The sequence below is a fragment of the Balaenoptera borealis genome (genome assembly GCF_965194805.1).
Source record: "Balaenoptera borealis genome assembly, chromosome: 14".
In the NCBI taxonomy this organism is placed as follows: Eukaryota; Metazoa; Chordata; class Mammalia; order Artiodactyla; family Balaenopteridae; genus Balaenoptera; species Balaenoptera borealis.
The window spans coordinates 74,900,097-74,921,223 of NC_138875.1; the positions used below are offsets into that span (position 1 = coordinate 74,900,097).

Below are 21,127 nucleotides of genomic sequence, written 5' to 3' on the forward strand. Positions count from 1 at the left end.
GTGGGTTCAAGCTAAGAATGAGGCTCTGTGGGCCTCCTGGCTTATTTGGGCCCTGAGAACAGACTCCATCCACACAGGCTTCATTCTTGGAGCTGAGCGCTGAATTCTGCCCTTCAAGGGATAACTGAGGGAGGCAGGCCAAGCTCTCCGTCCCATTCCCCAAACCAGCAGCCTCCATTCCTGCTTGGAGAAACGCAGCACATGGCATCAGCGGGGAGTGGAAGGCTGGAGAGAATAATGATTAAGAGCAAGAGTCCTGATGTAAAACCTCAGTTCTGCCTTTTGCTGGCTGTGTGGTCTTCGGCAAGTTGCCTCACCTCTTAAAGGTGAGTACCAGCTGGTTTGTTGAAGATTAAACAGAGATAACATCTGTAAAACTGCTTGGCCTTGTGCCTGGCCCATTTCAAAGGCTCAATAAAAGATATCTGTAATTATTATTCTTATAGCCTTAGAAAGATCATGGGCTTTGCAGACAAATAGACTGGGTTTGAATCCTGGCTTGATCATTTACTGACTAGCCTGGGGTAAATTACTAAAGTTTTTTGAGCTTCATGTTCCTCAGCTATAAAACGTGACGGATAAATTATAGGAAAAAAAAAATCCTTCCTGCTCTTTCTGCCCCTTCCCTTGTCAACACTGACAACACATCAGAAAAGGAGAAAGCAGAGAAAACAGTCCCGTGGCTTAGTCTGTCCACAGGCTATCGTGGAAGCTGAGGGGAAAACGGCAGGGGAGGCAGCAGGCTCAGTGTGCCTTGGAAGTGAAAGTGTCATGGCCTGGTGTTCCAGTGAAAGTGGAAACAAAACAACTGTTTATTTTTTCTTGAATGCGCTGCTGGTTGAAATGGCCGTGCAGCATTTAACAAAACTCCGTTCCCTTAACCAAACATCCTGGTAAAAAGAAAAGAAAGCTCCCAGATTCATCACGGAAGAACCCTTAGCAGCCAAGAGAACCCCTGGGTTTCCCTCTTCCCACCCCATCACGTCACTTCTTTGCAATCAAGTTCAAACTCAATCCCGACACAGAGTGTCACTGCAAATTGTTTATTAAAACACAAAGCAATGGACAGTGAAAAACATCCTGATTTTTTTACTTTTTGGTGGGAGTAGGGTGGGGCATGGAAGGGGTAGGGACAGATGGAGACAGCCCAGAAGGAAAGAGCTCTATCCACCCCTACAGCTTTCCCGGGCCAGCCAGGTTCAAAGCCCCTCAATCACATCTCACTGTGTCGCTGGAAATGCGTGTTGTGGCTACAGACAGAGAGTAGGTCTGGCCTGTGCAGGGAGAGGATGGGAATCTAGAGTAGGAGCTACGGAGGCTACTAAGAACTTGACACTATCGTCCAGTACTTGGTACAGAATAGAGCAGCCAGGCCCGATCTAGAGGGGCGGGGTTGGTTACCTGACGAGCCAGGTTAGGCCAGTAGTGGTTGAAGAGGCTGCCCTGAGCTCTGAATGGGCAGCTGGTCCAAGCGTGGGAGAATTTGGTGGAAGGAAAATCCAAGGAGGGAACTAATCCAGGGTCAAATTTCTTTTCATTCCCTGGATCATGACATACCAGGGAAGACAGGAGTCAAGGATGTCTCATTCCTGGTTCTGCCATAATGCCTCTCCCTGCCAACTCTCCCCTCCCACCTGGCAACTCAACCCTCCTTTCCCGACAGTTGTCCTTTGAAAGGACGGAAAGCACACTTCAGATTGTTGTTGTTTTTCCTCGTACTGAAATAAAGCCCCGAAGCTCAAAATAGAGGTGAGAATGGAGTTCTGCTTTTCCTGGTGCTACGTGCTCCCCTCTCACAAGACTGCCTGGATGCAAGAGGTGCCAGGGCCCTCTTTGCCAACTCCAGCAGGCACTACTGTTTCCCAGGCTGCCAGCACAATCCTGGCTCCTTGTTTTTATACTCCTGGGGGGGTGGGGAGGGGGGAACCCGTCCCAAGAGATCCATCCTGCTCTTTTCCTGCCAACCCAGCCAGGCCCCAAATCATCTGCCCTTATCCAAATGATTTGGCAGCCTACAGCCAGCTCGCCAAAGGCAGCTGGGCAAGGACAAACCAGATCGGCAGCAAGCCACCCATGTACAGGGAAGAAACCGCCCTCACTGGGAAGCGGACCCATTGGTGCCTAGTCTTGTAACAAAATGAGGAAACCTAGCCCTCTTGCCCCAGGAGAGGTATAAATACAGAAAGAGTCCTAGCTTGGACTGAAAGGGAAAAATTACTCTGATCTCTCCGAAGCTTGAACGTGAAGCCTTCTTTGCAATTTTCTTAGAGCTCTTTGATCCCTAATTACATCTTCCCATAGAAGAAAAGCAGATTCCTTCTCTGGTTTCTGAACCGATCCTGGGTGTTTCTGGTTCTGCTTCTGCACCATCACTTAGCCTCGCCCCAGGCTCCTTCCCCAGGGGCCACAGCGGAAGGAGGCCCAAAGCTTACCCTCCCTCCCCAACTTGTTTTTTTAAAACAGGAGCATCTATTCGTCTCTCACTCTGGAAAGCTCACCTGCTCTTCTAGGTCCTTTTGGAGAGGCATGGAGGACAGTATTAATGTTGCCACTTGATGCCATTAAGGCTCCTCGAGGCAAGAAGACACCTGAATTAGGTCAGAGCCAGCCAGCAAAGGGGAGGGGGAGGAAGGGACCGTGAGACCCCCTGCCCAGACCTGAATCTAGAGGGAACGCCCACCCTGGCTCAGAGCAGGAGAGGACAAGGCACTGTGCTGACCGGGTAGGTCCTTCCCCAATCCCCAGGGAGGGTCGAGAACCTGCTGATTCTCCCCCTGTGCTTCCCAAGGTGAGCCAATTTCTAGGGAAAGGAATATAAGTGCTAGGAAAGGGAAAATACTGCTGCTGTTTTCTGAAGTTCAACTGAGATTCTAGAAGCCATGGCCAGGCCTTCTCAGGAGAGGGCAGAGGCAGGATATGGAGGAAGAGAAATTCCTTAAAACAGAAGCTTCTCCAAAAAGAAAAGAAGTCAAATCACAATTCTAAAACTAGATTAAACAGTTCCCAGGCAAAGAAAGGGGGGGCGGTAAACTTAACTCAAACTTCACCCCATCTCTTCCAAGCCTAAGTGACCTCTACTGTGATCCTCCAATCAGGCCAGTATCTCTTAGGCAAACAGTGGGAACAAGAAAACAAGATCACACTCTCAAATCAAAAGGTGGGCCTGCAGGCCCTGTGGTCCTCCTGCAAGTCTGACACCACTGACACAAAGAGAACCACCTTTCAAGTCACCAGAACGTAAGGTAAACACTGAGCAGCTTCTCCTCAATAGTGGAGGCTTTTTTAGAAAAACGTATCTGGTTTAGGGGACATGGGTCCCAAAGATTGTTTCCTGGCATGATGTTCCCGTCAGCATGAGTGAAGCCCCCAAAAAGTCTGATTAGAGGCCAGTTGGTCCCTGACCCAAATCAGGGGTACACTGCAGACTCTCAGCCCACCTCCCTCAGACATCTTTGCCCAGCCCACCTGGAAACTGAACCCAAGCCACACTTCTGGCAACAAGAGTTTCACCTTGGCTGTCTGCTCTTGGCTTTGGCCAGCTGGGCTCAGGAAGATCTAAAACCCTAGGACGAGTGTGGACCCAGTAGAAGAGCCCAGGCCTCTCCTTCCCCACGCCTAACGGGCGTGACTTCTCACCTCCCCAACCCCAGCCAGACTCCCCTACAGCGCAGCCTCTCAGCCCCTAGCACCAGCTCACGATACAGACGTGGGCACAAACAGTGCAAAAAGCAAAAGATGAACAACAGAGTGATTCTTGATATACACAATACAAAAATAAAAATAAAGAGTACCCCATCCCCACCCCTTTAACCCAAACTTCATGTACCTATATCACCTTGAAAGAGCCAAAAAAAAAAAAAAAAAAAACTTTCAAGTTCAGCATCACTAGCCAACCGTAACCAGCCCTGGGCAGCTCTGTGAGCTGGGTGTGCTTGGCTCCAGGGGACTCTACCCCAGCGCCCCCCATACTTCTTCCTGTTTCCTCACTTCCCCTTTAGTTTTTGTGAGCCACAGAAAGATGTTCCTTCCTTTCAGACACAACCAAAGAGGAAAGTGCCCGTCCCTATCCCTGAGCTCAGGGGGAAAGGGTGGGCTGGGAAACAGAGGCAGAAGCAAAGCTGCTTGGCTTACAGTACCGTTAGGAAATGGCCCCAGGAGCCAGGGTTTCCTTCTGAGACTCTGAGTCACCAAAGGGAAGGGTTGAGGTGAGGAGGCGGGGAGCCCTCCTTCCTCAGAGAGACCCAGGCAAACTAATGAACAAGGCAAAATGGAGGCAGCAAGTCCTCCCGCATCCTGTTTACTCCATTGGCAGTAGCCTACGGCTTTGGAGAGCTGTGACGGAATGGGACTCGAAGCCCCTGTCAGAAGCCCAATTAACAGTCAGGATGTCCACTGCCCAGGCAGGTGGTGCCCAGGACCAAGGCTTCAGGACATCATCCTGTAACGCAGGGAGCTTCATGAAGCACTCCAGAAGTGTGCCTCCAATTATAGCTTCAGGCCGCAGCTGTCCAGCTGCCTGACTCAGTACCCAAGTATCGAGGCCTAAGTCACAGCTGAAATAAAGGGCTACGACTCTCAAAGAACTAAATGCTGACCTGGAGTAATTCATTAAGAACCAAAACCCAGGACATGGGCCCAAGGGCTACTTACTTTGTCACATAATGAGCAGTTCAAATATATGGAGCTCTTAGAAAACATATCCAAAGAGACAAACTCAAAATTAAACGCATTCTAAAAAGACGGGCCTGGCCTGAGATTCTATGCTGCTCCAGCCCAAGCATAAGCTAATCCTGCGGCTTTCCATCCACAAAATTCCTTGTAGCTTGGCTGGGTCCTCCCTCATTGCTCCCCTAACTGGGAAAAGGATGACAGGGACCAGAAAGGAGAGGAACAGGGAAGTCTCACTTCCTGCAGAAATTTTCCCAGGGAATTCAAGACAGACACTTAGAGGCTAAGGGTGGCTTCAGAGCTGCCAGGACTATGGCTGACTGGCAATCTTTCAGCCCCGTCACATCAAGAACCTGGCTGAGACCTGGACAAGGAAATGAAAGGACAAAAAGGGCACGCTACTAAGGTCAGTGAGAGGCGTCACTGGGCCAGATACAGACAATCAGTCTAGCTCCTTGGGGCAGCTCTAGGCTTAAACCAAAACTGGTTGAACCGTGACATGGAAGGATGTGGGAATAAATGAACATCGGGTACTAGATACTCTCAACAGTGGTCAGTCACTTAGTAGGGCTCAAGTCTCCGAGGTTGCTCTTAAGTTATGCTAACATAAGCCTTTTCTGATCCAAAGACCAGAAGAGACTTTTAAGGTCAAGTGTTCTGTTGCTGCAGGCTGGAAAGCATCCCTGTCCCCTGGCAGCAAGACCCTACAAAGGGGCCAATAAAAGAACTGCTGGGTCAGGTCCTCCTGGCTGCTGGCTCAGAGATCCAGGGAGGGAGGTACCAGTAAGGTGAGGTGGTGGAGGATAAGACATTCAAGCAGAGGGAACCCCAAATCCCTATGTCTCCTTCCCTTCTTGGCAATAACTTAGCAGGATGGTTGAGAGAGAGATTTCAAATGAGCCAGGTTCAGAAAAAAAGAGAGAGAGAGAGGAAATCAAGTCCCCAACAGGCACTGAAATCAAAATGATTTGTTTGTGGTAAGAAGTCAGAGGCAACTTGAGGACCTGATATAAACTAATCGTCTCGGATACCAGACAGTTCTCTAACTGGCACATGTCAGGGAGACAAGCAATGACAAAGCTCAAACACTTAAGGTGGAACCATCATTGGGCTAAAACCAGAAAGGCTTCCAAGTAAGGAAGTATCTACTTTTCTTTCTTCTTTTTAATCCCCCTTCCGTTTTCATCTTTATCATACAAATTATACACCTTCACACACACACACACACACACACACACACACACACAAACCACACACACTTTGAATCCCAGGACATCTGAAAACTTATCTGGACATAACTTCAGAACATACCCAACTCCCAGCGCTAGTCTTCTCAGGTAAGAAGATGACATTTCCCTGCTGTTAATTTCTAACCTAAAAAAAGGAACCGTGTCTGCTCTGAGTTCAGAGTCCTTTCCACTGCGTTTACGGACGAAGACCCTGGACCAGGTAGGATCCAGTTTACCCTACGTACCCTGGAGAGGAAAGAGACGGCTGGGGGCCACCACAAAGAGAGAACTAGGACTGGAGCAGGTCTAGGACCAGGTGGTGGATGAGGGCTGCTCTCTACTCACTCCGCCTCTTTTCATCTCCTTTAATTGTGTGTGTGTGTGTGTGTGTGTGTGTGTGTGTGTTTCGTTTGTTTGTTTTTGTTAATCACGGTAAAAAATACAGAAACCCAAACCAACATGTTTGGTTTCTTTCCCACACCCCTCCACCTGTTCAGGATGGTGATTTGTTCTCACAACCGGCAGAGGCAGAAGAGGGTTGGAATGAAGACTCCGAAGGCCACCAGGATGGGAAACATGAGGCTGCTGTTGTCCGAGGCATAGGGGTTGGGCGTGCGGGGGCCCGACTGCACCCGGTTCTTATTGGTCTGTCTTTTGAGATTAGACCCTTCATCGTATTCTTCCTCCTCCTCCTCCTCTTCTTTCTTCTCCAGTCCTGGATGAGGCTGCAGCTTTGGTACATCTGATGCAAGAAGAACACTTTTTAAGTAGGACCCATGGCATTTAAGTGAGGCCCTTAAGGACAGTAAATGAGTCACAGTAAAGAGACCCTGTGACCTAAGCAGGATCCACAGGAAGATGCAGAAACAGTTCCCAGCCTAGAGAACAGCAGATTGCTGCAAACATTTGTCTTCTTTAGATTTAACTAAAACGTAGTAAAAGCCTTGAGCACAGAGAGGTTCACTATCTCCCCTTCCTGTCCTACTTCTTCAGAGCCCAGAAAGAACCAGATTGGACAAGGACAATGACCCGACACCCAAAGATTAACCTTTTCAAACCTCTCCTCCTCCCTCCTACCATCCCACATTTCCTTTTGATTCACACAGCAGTCAAGGAAAAGCTGATCCACAGAGTCGTGGGTTCTCAGCACACACTACTCCTCTGTTCTCTGTCCCCTCCTGAGGGACTCTGGCTACAAATCAGTTTGGTGGCAAGACATCCTCTGGGATGTCAAAACAATAGGATGCGAGCCTCGGTGCATCCAGGATGAGGTGGGGAAAGGCACAGAGGTGGGATGGGGGAGAAAAGTCACTAAGACAGAAACCTTCTCTGCAAAAATCAGCCTGGGAAAGCTGGCAGCCAGGACCCTCAACCCTGAGAAAGAGATGTACTCTCAGGCTGGATCCCAAGGACAGGGAGACATTAATAAATGAAGTTTTGCTCAGTGCAGCCCAGCAATGCTGCACTCTCTTGGAGCACACCAAAACACTCAAGGACCCTTCCTTCTGCCTTTTTCTTCTTTCTGCCCCCAGGACACAGATGTCAAAGAAACAGAATAAGGATGAGTTCTAGGCAATTCCAAATGACTACAAGGCTCAGGGCACACCATAGGTAACATTATTAATCCCAATTTACAGTAGGGTTAAAGGATTTTGTCCAAAACCAATCCGCTGATTAATGGCGGCAGCAAGATGTGAACACAGATCTTACTCAGAAGCTTATGGCTAGCACCATGCTACACTTCACCCCCGGCCACCGGACTCTGGGTTCCCCACAATCTGGCTTGAAGTATTAGTGTTTTCAAAAGAGCGATCAGCTCAACCATCCCCCAAGGGCTTCCTCAATCATATCCTTCAGACCACGTCAAAAAGCAGATCAGAAACACAACTTACCATCCACTGTCCCAGCCATGATGTAGAGTGCACAGACTTTGGGATTGTCATAGTATCCCTAGGAAATGGGAAACAGCGGTCAACCCCACACAGCAGCAAACATCCCCCCTGCACCCATCCTTCTGAGCTCGTCCTCAGCTGTGAGGGCAGAGTAGGAGCGTTACCTTGACAAACTCGATGTAGAGTTTCCCTGTGAAGGTGGACACCTCCCCCTGGACACTCAGCTTCCCCTTTCTGATGCTCATTGGGATGATTTCATCATGAGCTGTACTGTGCCCAACGCGATCAAAGATATCCAAGTCCTTCACCACAACATGGCCATTCAATCGCACATCAAATACCTGCCAAGATGAGAAAAGGAGACAATGTCAAAACCACCCGCTTCACACCCCTTTGCCAGTTGGACATCAGGTACCTGCCTGGGCTTCAAGTTCAAAAGTAATTCAAGGAATGACAGGACTGGATATACTCCAGGGTGGCTAGAGTCCTTCACCTGAGCCAAATCAAAGCCATGTTCCTTCACTGTCAATGTCGCACACTGGCCGTAGGGAACAAAGAATACAAACAAAAAGCTCAACATGGAAAGAAGGAAATTCAGAGGAAGGGACAGGAAAAGAACAGGGCTAAAAACAAGAAGGTGCTGACAACCAAGAAGGGAGAGGCTATAACCAGGAGGGCCTTAAGAGGATTAGTTAGTGGCCAAGAACTAGGATTCTGGCGTAGCCTTCTGTCACCAACCCCGAGGCAAGTTCAGTCATGTAGTAATGGGACACAGCTGGGCCAAAGGAATCCAGCTTTGGGAGTTCCCTGGTGGCCTAGTGGTTAGGATTCTGGGCTTTCACTGCCATGGCCCGGGTTTGATCCCTGGTCGTCGCAGAACTGAGATCCCGCAGGCCGCATGGTACGGCCTTTAAAAAAAAAAAAAAAAAAAAAATCCAGCTTTTCCTCAAAGCTCATCTGTTCCTCCCTTCTGTGAAAGCGTCTCACACTCTCTGGTCCTTAGCAGAGGGCTATCCGAAAGTGGTAACGTCCCACTGGTCAAGCAGGGGCCTGACCAGGCCTCACCTTCTGCTGGGACTGTGCAAAGTAGACCTCGGCAAATTTCAACACCAGTACGTAGTCCCCCTCCTCCTTGATGGGCACTTCGTAGCCAAAGGTCTCCTCATTGTACCGCTCTGTTTGATACAGGATCTGGTCTTCGGGGTTGGAACGCAGGATTGGCAGTTTCATGCCATAGTCAGAGGCTGGGCACAAAAGACAAAGAGAAACCATGTCAGAGGCAAAACACAAAAGAAGAGTGGAGACCCCAGAACCACCAGAGGCATTTCCAGAGCAATGCTAATAACCCTCCCAGGGGAAGGGGCCACCCCCATTGCACCTGGCTCTAAAGAGACCAGCCACAAAGGCAAGAATCAGATACCCATTACCAAGGAAGAGTAAAATGAAAGAAACAAAGCACTAATCACCCCAAGAAGCTCCCATAACCCTCATAGCGGAACTTTTTGAAAGCATGTGAAAATGACTTTTCCCCAGCTATATCCAGAGTGATGGGAAGGGAACAAGTCTAACTCATTACTAGAACAAAGCACTATGCTACAGCTGCTGGGCTCCCTGGTGAGGGAGAGCGTCAGAGAAACCTCATAAAACCAGGGGGATGGCCAGGAACACCGCAAGACAATTAAGTTCAAAGAATGTTTTTTTTTTCTCATTCAGAAAAACTCAGTCTAAATAAAAAACAGGATATCTGTTAGGAAAGTCATTCTTCATTGTCTTTACTACAAATAAGATACCAGCTTTAGCTGCTTTTTATAATTATTTCATTCAGAAAGTTCCAAGGCTGGTCAAAAGAAATATGTTCATTAAAAAAAGGATGTGATGCTCTCTAATTTCCTTTGGGTCCAAACATCTTACTTCCCACAGACTCATAGAACTCAACCTCAGGCAGGCTCTTGAACTTTCCCCCAGACAAACCGAAAGGAAAAAAAGCTCCTACTATATCCCCAGCACCTGACACAGGCCCTGGCGCATACGCAGGCACTCAATATGATTCAGGCACTCAATATGATTCGCCGACCGAACAAATGGCAACAAAGGAGGTGCCTGCAGAGCCGTCAAGCCATGCACTCCTCTCCACAGGAGGAGAGGCCTTAAGCAAATCAGAGGTAGCAGTGTCTCTCTCACACTATCTCCCCAAACCCTAGCAGGGAAAGAAAATGTGCCACGGTCCTACTGGCACCTCTGGCCTAAGATGCCCAGGTCCAGAGGGAGCCACCTTTCCCATTTCTGACAGACAAGGAATAAGGTGGGGTAATAGTAAAAAGTTCTTACTTGGGTGGGTATCAGAAGAGCCAAAAACCTCTGTTGCCCTCAGCCTGCCCCCAATCTTAGTAGGAGACGGGTCTGTACATGTTTTTCTTTCCCCCACGTTACAAACTATACCCAGGTCTTTCCTCAAATATAAGATTCCACACTCCAGCCCCAGAGATGACTAGCTATGCTTTCCAGGGCTCCATCAATCTATTGATACTTTCCAAACCACAGACTTAGCAGTGATTTCAGTACATGGGCCTAGTCTCTCCTCCACCTTGGAGGAGAAGTCTTGGAATTAAGATTTTAAGACCATCTTCCAATCTCACACGGTGACTCTGAAGACATCTGGCACCTTGATCCTTTGGGTGACGTTTGAGAGCGGTCATCCTGGGAGCTTTATCTTCTGAAACTCCAAGGGAGAGGATCTTTTATCTCTAAGGGAGGTAAAAGAGTAACTAAAAGATCCAATGGCTAAGGTCAAGACCTCAGAAAAATAAACAGAAGTGTTAACAGTTCCTGTAAGTGAACGGCAGCGGGGAGATCAGATGGACCGATGAGACAATGAACAGGAAACTCATTGCACTTTTGTCTCCAGACATTTTTTTCTTCCTATTTCTCCTCAAAAAATCAAAGGGGGGGGGGGGTCTGAGTAGCACTGCAAAGGATGTACTGCCAACTGCCCCAGCTGTGTCCCAGGCTCAGACCACAAACCTGCAAAGATTAAAAGATTGCCAGTCCTCTTCCAACTGAGTTCTAAGAATCTCCCTCTTCCCCAAGGACCGTGATCCATACAAATTTGGAACGGTCACTAGATTTGCTTTTCAGAGACACAGAAAAGTTGTGCATGTGTGGAGAATCATTTTTCCCCCTTTCCAGCATGGAAAAAGTGAGAAACCGACGGTAATGTAATCTGTGGCACTCTCAGTCCCACGGCTATGAAAACTCAGCCATGTGAGCAAAAAACTACTTAATCTTGGAACTACCTTTAAATATTTTCCCAAGTGGCTTTCCCACGAGATTTGCCATAGGCAAAGTTTTGCCCAAGTCCCAAAAGAGACAATAGCAAAAAGGACTTTTTCTCCCCCCCGAGCCTTTATGCATTCACAGCTAAGTTTCTCTGACATACAGTATATACACGCAGCACACCACTGCAGCTGGCACGACATGGTTCAGATAGTTAACCAAAGAAGGAGGGGGACCAAAGGGCCCACACTATGTCCACAGCTTTTTAGCTCTAGACAATGGAGTCACCAGGTTACTTGAAAAATTCAGCCCAGGTTTGAAGGTAAGATGGGCCTGGATTTGAATCCTGGCTCTGCAACCTACTATGTGATGTGGAACAAGCTGTCTTCTCTAGGTGTTTTCTCACCTGGAAAATGGGGTATCACCTACCTAAATTCTCTACCAGTGAACTGCTCCTAGGATGGCCTGCAAACAAAGCCTGCCCCTTATGTGGCAGTATAGGAAGAGAATTCTAAGCAAATCCCTTGGCCTTAAGCAAATCAGAGGTAGCAGTGTCTCTCTCACACTATCTTTTCAAGCTCTTATCTCCCCAAAGCCAAATCCTTCCCTAGCCAAAAGGAAAGGGTCTTCGTTAGGTCTACAGAATTAGTCATCCGATGGGCTCAGGCCCCTGGCCAGCTTTTTTCCTCTCCAGAGCCACATTCTGCTCCACTTTTAATTCCATGTAAAAGGTCACTGAGCAAAGAAAAAGATAGAGACACTTTAACCTACTCTGGACAGGAGAACTTTCAGACTCGTGTCACTGATTTCAAAAGCATGACAAGTTTTATGAAGAAGGAAAACAAGGCTCAGAGAGGGAAAGCGAATAGTTCAAGGTCATACAAATGACTAGCGGGCATCCTTCTATGAAGAGGAAATATCTCCTAAAACCAAGCCAAGTTCAATGCCCTCAAGCCAAATAACCAGGTCTTTTCCACCACAGAGTCAAGAGGAACCCAGAAAGAGCAAGTTAAAAAGAACCTGGAATGCAGAGCACGCCAAAATCCCACACAGACCGCTTCTGAATCACTCTCGGTGGTGGTACCTCCATCTGCTGAAGCACACAGGTTGAAAAAAGCCTTTCCCAGGCTGTCAGCATCTTCTATGAGCACTAACTATCCTCAAGGCAGAAATGAAATTCAATAAACATTATGAAGTGCCTTTGAAAGCAAAAGCCACTAGGTGCCCTGGGCCACTCACAGTTACGAGAATGCTGAACTACAAAGACGCTATAGAGAAACAGCAAGTTCAAAAGCAGGCCAAACTCTTATCTGGATTAACTTGCCAGCAAATACCTAAATTCATTCAACATAAAAATGGACTTTCCTCGCGTGCTGGAAACAATATCACAGGCATGTGGGAAAGAAAGACGTACAGCTCCTACCGCAATTAGTATAATTAGCTGCACGAGGCAAGGGTCTCCAAATACCTGGCAACCCTTACCCAAACAGTGCCAGAGAAGGGCAGGCAGAGGGAACCGCTGCACCACCCTTGGCGGTGCTGACTCCTTCGCACAGAAAGAAACTAGAGAGCTGCCTTCTGAGAGAGGAAGATAAATCACTTCTCAGCCCCAGACCTAAAGCCAGCAAAATGCTACTCTCAGGAGCCCTCCAAGTGCAATGTTGCAACTGGCTGGTCCAAGCTACAACAGCCTACAAGCCGACAACCGCCCTCTACTCTCCATCCACGCCTTAATACTGCTACAATTCATACCCAAATGGACCGCCAGAGTGGAGCAGGGAACCTCCCTTTATGGAGTGGCAGGGTCTGAGACAGGACTCCAGTACACATGAGCTTTGGTAATTTGGTAAGTCGCATACTTTTACCTGCTACAATAAACTCTTCCAAAGGAACTGCGACCATGAGCCTATTACAGAGAGCCTGGCTGACCGCTGACCAGACCAAAAAAAAAAAAAAAAAAACCAAACCCACCGGCACCAGCAAATTAAAACCAGGATTTCTGAATAAGGGGAGTAGCTGGGGACTAAGCCTGTGTGGTCTTAGCTCCCTCCTCTGCACAACGGACCAAAGAGGATAATGTAACCTATGTAAAGCCTGGTATCTGTTAAGTGAAAGGAACCATCTGCACACTGTCTCACCATGGCTATCTCTAGAGGCAAAGTCCACAAACGGTCTCCTTCCTCCCTGCCCACACCCATGAAGAAAGAGGAAGGGTCCAGGATGGAGATAGCAATGACCTCCTGCTATTAAGTCTGGCTTTGGCTGCTGTTACAGCTGCTAGAGACCAGGGCCCTGACTCAGCTGAACCCAGGCTACTGAGACCTACATGCCAGGGCTAAATAAATTCCAGAGCTAAAGACAAACATAGTGCTTCAGAAAACAGCTCTGTGTCCCAACACCCTGACATGTATGGAAGCAATAAACTCCCCAATATAACAAACTCCAGGACACTGCAATTAACTTGGTTGGAAGAACTAAGTTAAACCCTTTAGGAAAGGCAAGAGCCAAATCTGGCATCATGGAAAAAAGAGTGAGAAAGTCTGTCTCCTACTTTTCTGGAGATGGCATATTGCCAATCTGGCAAGCCTCTGAACCCAGCATACGGCATAAATCTCCTTCCAACACATGAAGCAAGGAACTTCCTTCTTAATCCTGTTTTCCAATCCTACTAACAGAAGAAACAGAGTCTAGAGCAGATTTTCGCAAAGAGTGGTCTGCAGATGTCCTACATCAGAAGCCCTGGGTGCAGAAACCTGGGTTTAATCTACAGGTCTGGAATTTGTATTTTTAACCAGCTCCCGTGGCAGTTCTTACACTAACTTTGAGAACTGTGCAGCTCTGTCAAAACTACTGCTGTTCAATCAATTAAGTCAAAATCATTTTTCCCATAAGCTGGAATCACACCACTCAGGACCACTTAGGGTAGGTTCTCCGCACTCGCAGACGAAATATTCAGACCTTACGCTGGCTGACCCAGCTGACACACCACCAGCCCCCTGTGCAGTATGGTTTCGACATAACCGCCCTCTGGGAAGGGCCTGCAGCTTCTACTTTTATGCACACACATGCCCCGCTCCAAAGGGGGTTGGGGGAGGAGGCTACAATCAAACTTTCCTGGCCCATCCTCTTCCAAGATTCCTTTCCATTCTGGCTAAGAATCAAGCCCCGCTCCTGCAGAGAGGGTAAAGAAAGCGGCCCATTTCTGGGTCGGCAGGAATAGACCAGAAACTGAGTTGAAAGGCGAACAGAACCTCCGGGTCAAGGACAGCGATAACCGAAAAACCCGTGAGGCCTCAAGGTGCCAAGAGGCCGCCCTCGTCTTTACTTTCCTAGCTTGGGTGGAGGTGAGGGGTTAAGAAAATGCAGGATGCGAGGTCCAAATATCACTTCTCGCCAACTCTCTGCCTCGACGGCTCTAGGTAGCTTCGAGCCAGTGCCAGGCTCTGGGCTCTGATCGGGTTCCCGAGGAAACCGTAGAGAGAAACTTCGCTCCAGAGACGTGGCCCCAGGGTCGAGGAAGGGGCTCGGGGCTCGGGGCTCGGGGCCCGCAGCCCTCGGCGCGCTGCGCCGGGCACGGCAGGCCCGGGATCCGGCGGCTCAGCCGAGGGGCTCTCACCTCGGCCCACTCGGCCTTCCAAAGGGTCCTTGCGAAAGTGGATGCCGTGCACGTCCACATGCGCCTCTCCGCCGGCGTTGACGGCCCAAATCACGCTCTCGGGCAGCCCGGCCCCAGCCGAGCCCACCACGCCGAGCCCCGGTCCCCGGAGCGCCGGCAGCAGCAGCAGCAGCAGCAGTCGCCTGAGCGCCACGGCGGCTCCCTCAACCGCCCGGGCGCCCAGCATGGCGGCCTCCACAGCGGGGGGCAGCCTCCGCCGAGCCTTGTCCTCAGCCCCGCCAGGCCGCCCCGGACTCAGAAAAACAGCGCCACGGCCCGCTGTGCCTCAGCCGCCGGAGACATATCGCTCTCAGGCCTACTTCTCAGCCACGGGTGCCACCTCCCACCTCAGGAACAACCTACCCCACCTCCCAGCCCCGGCCACGACCCTGCAGCCAATCAGCACCCGGCCCTCATTAACTACCCACCACCCCGCCGGGAGGCGCCCGCCCATTGGCTGCCAGGCGCGGGAAAGGGCGTGGCTACTCCCAGGCGCCGGCCCAACCATCAGGCACGAGAGGGAGCGCGCGCAGAGTTGGGTTGAAGCGGCGGTTCAATGCGGAAGTGGCGGGGTGCAGCGCCCAGGCGGCCCCGGAATCCCGCAACTGAATAGGAAAGGGGGCCTAGCGGGGAAGGTTTAGAATAGGGCGCACTGACACGTCGCCAGCACTTCCGGTGTTCCAGGTTTTGGGGACCGAATAGGCTCCCGAGGGGGCGCTGCCGACTTGCCCGCCCCCTTTCTTTCTCAGGGAGAAGCATGAGCATACGCTCTAGTAGGAGACGCAATGATCACTCTTCCGACCTGAGACTCGGCCTTTTTCCCCGTGTGAGAAGACAATTCATCCTCCTCTAGAAAGGCCACAGGCACAGGTTTTCAGGGCAAGGGGTCTCACGAAGACAAGATCCCGCCCCCACCCCTTAGCGGGCTCGGGGCTGGTGGTAGCGTCCAGACGGCCGCCCAATCAGAAGGCTCCAACGCAGCGGAAACGCGTGGCCTTGGGGGGCGGGGCTCCAGGCTACCCGTATCTCCATGGCGACAGCCTTGGGCAGGCCCCAGCTATGGAGGGGCGGGGCTGGGGCTTCGCCGGCCCCGGCAAGGACTTGCAGGTACCCAGTATGGAGGTCCAGTCTGTCCCGTACAGGCATGACCCTAGCTTCCTCCCTGCTCTTTAGCAGTTCACCCAGCGCTCTCCTGCCTTGGCGATCCCTGCGCTGTGGTCGCTGCCCGAACTCCCACTTCTCAGAGAAACTGAGGCCCAGAGAAGGACGGAGCGTTGCCCAAACGGTCAAACCGCAAGTTTAGGGCGGAGCCAAGGCAAAACCCCATTTATCCATTTGTTCCACATTATTTATCAAGACCCTGCTACTAGGGTTGTCAGATTTAGCAGATAAAATACAGGAAGCCCAGTTAAATTTGAATGTCAAATAAATGGGACATACTCATACTAAAAATAATTTATTGCTTGTCTATAATTCAAATTTCACTGGGCTTTTTGCATTTTATCTGACAACCCTGCCTACTACCTGCCAGGCAATGAGTTTTGTGCAGCAATGAACAAAACTACACCCAGGATCTCGCACGAGAATCACAGTCCTGACTCAATTATTTAGTTAGAACAATGAGGAATGCTGTAAAGGAACAAAGTGAGGTACGAAAAAGGAGTATAGGTGGGGAATTTAAATGCACCTGAATTCCTTCCCCAGACCCCAAGAGCAGATTCCCACAGAGACAATTTTTGTAGTATCCTCTACTGGTCCCACTTTTTTCCCCCGGTTTTGCAAGGATCTGGACTTGCTTCCTCCCACAGACTTGTTTCCCCTCCCAAGGCCTCTTTGGGGCCCTGCCCTAGAGTGTCTAATCCTACTTTCCTCTGAAACCTGTCATCTTTGGAGGAACCTGACAAGTCAGAGCTTGAAGAGCCCTCAGTGCAGGGGCGTGGTGCAAATGGGGGAACACAGGCACAAAGAGGTGATGGAGACTTCCTCCCTCCTGGGCAGTTGACCTGTAAAGCCCATGTTCTGGCCATTTACGACACTGCTTCCAGGAGCTCATGTTTATCCTCAAGGCAGTCTAGTCTAGGAGAAACTATCACAGAAACGATTAAACTTTTGAAAAGGACCCAGAAACCCTAACCTTAAGCCTTCTCCCAGTCTCCTAGATCCTTGGTCACCCCAGGAGGTGAACAAGATAACTGGCTAGCCCCCCCTCCCCCAAACTAGGCCCTTCAGAGTTCATGCCTGGCTGGGCTATCCTTGTACCAAGGGGCCTGGCCCCACTTTTGAGATTCAGGTGCTTGTCGATAAGGCTACCTCTTAGGTAAAACAAAAGTTCTGATACCCTGGAGGCGGGATGAGCATGGGATCTGAGTTAGACTTCCTGGGTTCCAAACCCTGCTCCACCATTCACTCACCATGTGGCCTTGGGCAACCTCTCTGAGTTTCAAGTTTCCTCAACTGTGACATAATAATAGTTTCTACTTCAAAGGGTAGATGTGAGAATTAGAGAAGGTAATGCAACCATTTGACTCAGCAATTTCACTCCATTTCACCCAAGAGAAATGAAAACATATGTTCACACAAACATTTGTACATGAATGTTCATAGCAGCATTATTCATAATGGCCGAAAAGTAGAAGTAACCCAGATGCCCATCAACAAATGAATGGGTTTTTAAAATGTGGTATATCTATACAATAGACTATTCAGCCAGAAAAAGTAACAAAGTACTGCTACAGACTACAACATAGATGAACCTTGAAAACACTGTACTGAGTGAAAGAAGCCAGAAAAAAAAAAGGCCACAAAGTCTATTACTGCATTTATATAAAATGTCCAGAATAGGCAAATCTATAGAGACAGAAAGTAGCTTAGGGTTTGTCTGGGGCTGGGGGAGCAGGGAGATTGGGGCGTGATAACTAAAGGGTATAGGGTGTCCTTTTGGGGTAATGAAAATATCTAAAATCAATTGTGGTATGGTTGCACAATTCTGTGAATATACTGAAAACCACTGATTTGTACATGTTAAATGGATGAATTGCATGGTATGTGAATTATATCTAAATAAAACTGTTACCAGAAAGAAGAGGGAAGAGGAGGAAGAGAAGGGGGTGGGTGGAGGAGGAAGGGGAGAAGGTGATGTACATTAGAATAGAATAGACATTAGAATAGTGCCTGGCACAAGCCAAGCACTCAACCAGTTGTTATCCTGGAATGAAAGGGTCCCTGACTTTTTGCTTTCTGCAATGTAACCCCACCTGCACTGTGACAGACTGCCAGAGTTAGGCTTTTTTAGGAATGCCCAGAGCTCATGATAAGTATAATCACTGAGGTTGCAGCCTCCTCAAACTCCTTTCTGCTGAAGGACTCTGTGCCCCTTGAGGGTGACAATGTCTTCTGTAGGCGGCACCCCCTCACCCTGGGGCAGGTGAAATTGGTGGTACCATTTAACAGGGTATTTCCTAACGGAAGAATTGGGCCCTTCAATTCACCAAGCTCTTTCTCTTATCTCATGAGATTCTTACAGTGTTTGAAAGCCCCATAGCCTACTATCCCCATGTATATAACAGAGGAAACAAGCCCGCAGGGATAGGGGCCAGCAGTTTTCAAATGATGGGCATTGCTCCTGCAAGCAGAAGTTGGTTGCTACAGAATGGGGTCTCATCTGAGAGATTCTGGCTCAGGGACAGTGCCCTGGTGGCAAGGCGACTTGACTGGGGTGGAGGGAGTCAAGTTTCTAGCAGCTGAGGGGTTATCAGGAGTGGGACTCAGGGCTGGGATGGGAGTGGGGGCAGGAGACAAAAGGATTAGGGTCGCAGCTGCCAAGCCAGACTGGAGGGCCTGACCCCAAGGCAGGATTACATCCAAAATCCCTGACCTAGGGACTTCCCTGGCGGTCCAGTGGTTAGGACTCCGTGCTTCCACTGCAAGGGGCATGGGTTTGATCCCTGGTCAGGGAACTAAGATCGTGTGGTGTGGCCAAAAAAAAAGTCACCGACCTAGAGGAGTGAGTCCCCAAATAGCCCCAGGCCTGCTCTGAAGGCTGGCTGTCCACACGGCAGGGAGTGTGAGCTCTAGGAAAGCAAGGGTGTCAGTTCCCTGGTGGTACTGGGCCCAGACCATTTCTCTCCAGCCTCCAGTGTCTCCTGCCTGCTGTGGAAGGTCAGCCCCATTTGAGAGCCCAAGGACCCTCAGAGTGGCTGCATCCCCACCTCCTTCAGCTGGGGCTGGTTTTCTCCAAAAATTACTTCAAGTCTTCAGAGGAGCAGAAACTCTCATTCATTGCTAGTGGGAGTGGCCAGCCACTTTGGAAAACAGTTTGGCAGCTTCTTACTAAACAACATACTCTTACCATGAGATCCAGCAATCAAACTCCTGTGTATTTATCCAAAGGAAGTGAATACCCACGTCCACACAAAAACCTGCACACGGATGTTGACAGCAGCTTTGTTCATAACTGCCAAACCTTGGGGGCAACCAAGATGCCCTTCAGTAGGTGAATGGTTACATAAACTATGGTACATCCAGACAATGGGATAGTCTAATATTATTCAGTGCTAAAAAAGAAATGAGCTATCAAACCATGAAAAGACACGTAAGAATCTTAAAAACATAATACTAAGTGAAAGAAGCCAATCTGAAAAGGCTACATACTGTATGATGCCAACTATATGCAGCAAAACTATGGAGACACTAAGATCAGTGGTTGCCAGGGGTTATTGCGGGGGGCGGGGGCATGAATAGGTAGAGCACAGAGAATTTCTAGGGCAGCGAAACTACTCTGTGTGATATTATAGTGGTGGATACATGTCATTATACTTTTGTCCAAAGCCGTAGAATGTACAACACTGAGTGAACCTTAGTAGAAACTGGACTTTGGGTGATAATGGCATGTCAATGTAGGTTCATCAATTGTAACAAATGTACCACTCTGGTGGGGATGTTGATGGCGGGACAGCTGTGTATGGGTCGGGGGAGTGGGGGCGTGGTAATACGGGAACTCTATGTACTGATGCTTTCCACTCAGCTTTGCTGTGAACCTAAAACTGCTCTAAAATATAAAAGTCTATCTAAAAAAACTCTACTTCAAACCCTCCAGAACCTTCTCAGGATGGAGGATCTGCCCTCCATGGAGTGACAGGAATGGAGATTTGAGGGTCAGACAGAACTGGGTTCAGGTCCTTTCTTAGTGGCTCCCCAGCTCTGTCACTCCTTTTCTCTCTAATCACTTCTCTCCTAAAGTGCAAATAAGATCATCCATCTCATAGTTGTTGCAAGGATTAAATGAGATGGTTTAAAAATGTACATAAATTATTTTTCTCTGTTTGTGGAAGAAAGATAAATGTTTTGTGGAAAACTCGGAAGAGAATTTTACAAAGATAAAATTCACCATAATTCCATCCAAAACTGGGATAAGGCATAAACTCAGGCCCTGAGGGAGCAGGTTCTCAAGAACCATTGTTTCCCAGCCATTTGATTCTCACCTCAGGAAGGTGGGAAAATAGAATGTCCCCATTTTGCATTTAAGAAAATGAAGTTCAGAAGGGTTAAGTGAATTGCCCACACAATGAGGAGGCAAAAGCTGTGGCTTTTTTGGCTTCTAATCTACTCCTTTTCCTCTGAGCCAGGCTACCTATCAGACACAGATTGGTGCAAATCACAGCTCCACCATTAATTGCTGTGTGACTTTGGGTAAATGAATTCACCTCTCTGAGCCTCAGTTTCCTCATCTGTGAAATGGAGAGAATAATTATGCATGCCATGTAGGACTGTAAGAAGTAAAAAGACATGTTTTAAACAAGGAAAATAAAAAGGACATGTTTTAGAAGCTAGCATCATGCGACCTTTGAGCCCAGAGCTAAGTACTCAATAAATATTAGTCATGGGTGTGTGGAGGCATGGAGCCCTAGATTCAAAGCCTAGCTCAAGTTCTTAGAGTTGTGCGGCCTTGGGAAAGTCATTTCTCCTCTTTGGGCCTGTTTCCTCATCTGTAAAATGGAAATAAGATCCACCATGTAAGGGTGTTAGGAGCCCTTAATGGAGTAGGTCTTCAATACATAGTAGCTGTGAATCATTTAAGAAGAAATAATTATAACATGTGACACTGGTAGTTTGGTAAATAGAAAAGGCCTTGGTGAAATTCTCAGGCTAAGGAGTTGGGAAAAACCTTTCCACCCCAGGGAGAGAAAAGCCAAAGGGTCCCACAGTTCAAAAGTAGAAAATGGAGGAGCTGTTTGGAAGCCCCCAGGGGCAATTTCACCTTGACCCACAAAACTGAAAAGGGGTGTTTCTTCCTATATAGATAAGGATCAGAAGAACAAAGCATGCTATTAATTAAGTCTTGCCTATTTTAAGTTTATGGAATATTTTTCCCCTTTAAAGATAAGCTCACAATAAAAGTTCAAAAGGTAAAC

At 48.7% G+C, this 21,127-nt stretch overlaps 1 protein-coding gene across 2 annotated transcripts; it reads right to left on the minus strand.

Annotated features, from left to right (window-relative positions):
* Nucleotides 1-1,027: 1,027 nt before the first annotated feature.
* Nucleotides 1,028-15,090, minus strand: MLEC (malectin). 2 transcript variants are annotated; one of them, XM_082354513.1, is made up of 5 exons: nt 14,679-15,083; nt 8,855-9,033; nt 7,954-8,130; nt 7,790-7,847; nt 1,028-6,639 (listed from the first exon to the last, which is right to left on the minus strand). In XM_082354513.1, exons 1-5 carry the CDS (start codon nt 14,902-14,904, stop codon nt 6,410-6,412), a joined length of 870 nt encoding a protein of 289 aa, XP_082210639.1. In that variant the 5' UTR covers nt 14,905-15,083; the 3' UTR covers nt 1,028-6,409. The 2 variants fall into 2 exon arrangements, with proteins under 2 accessions (XP_082210639.1, XP_082210640.1); XM_082354514.1 differs by lacking the exons at nt 7,790-7,847; nt 7,954-8,130 and having other exon boundaries at nt 14,679-15,090.
* Between the last annotated feature and the right edge of the window lie 6,037 nt (nt 15,091-21,127).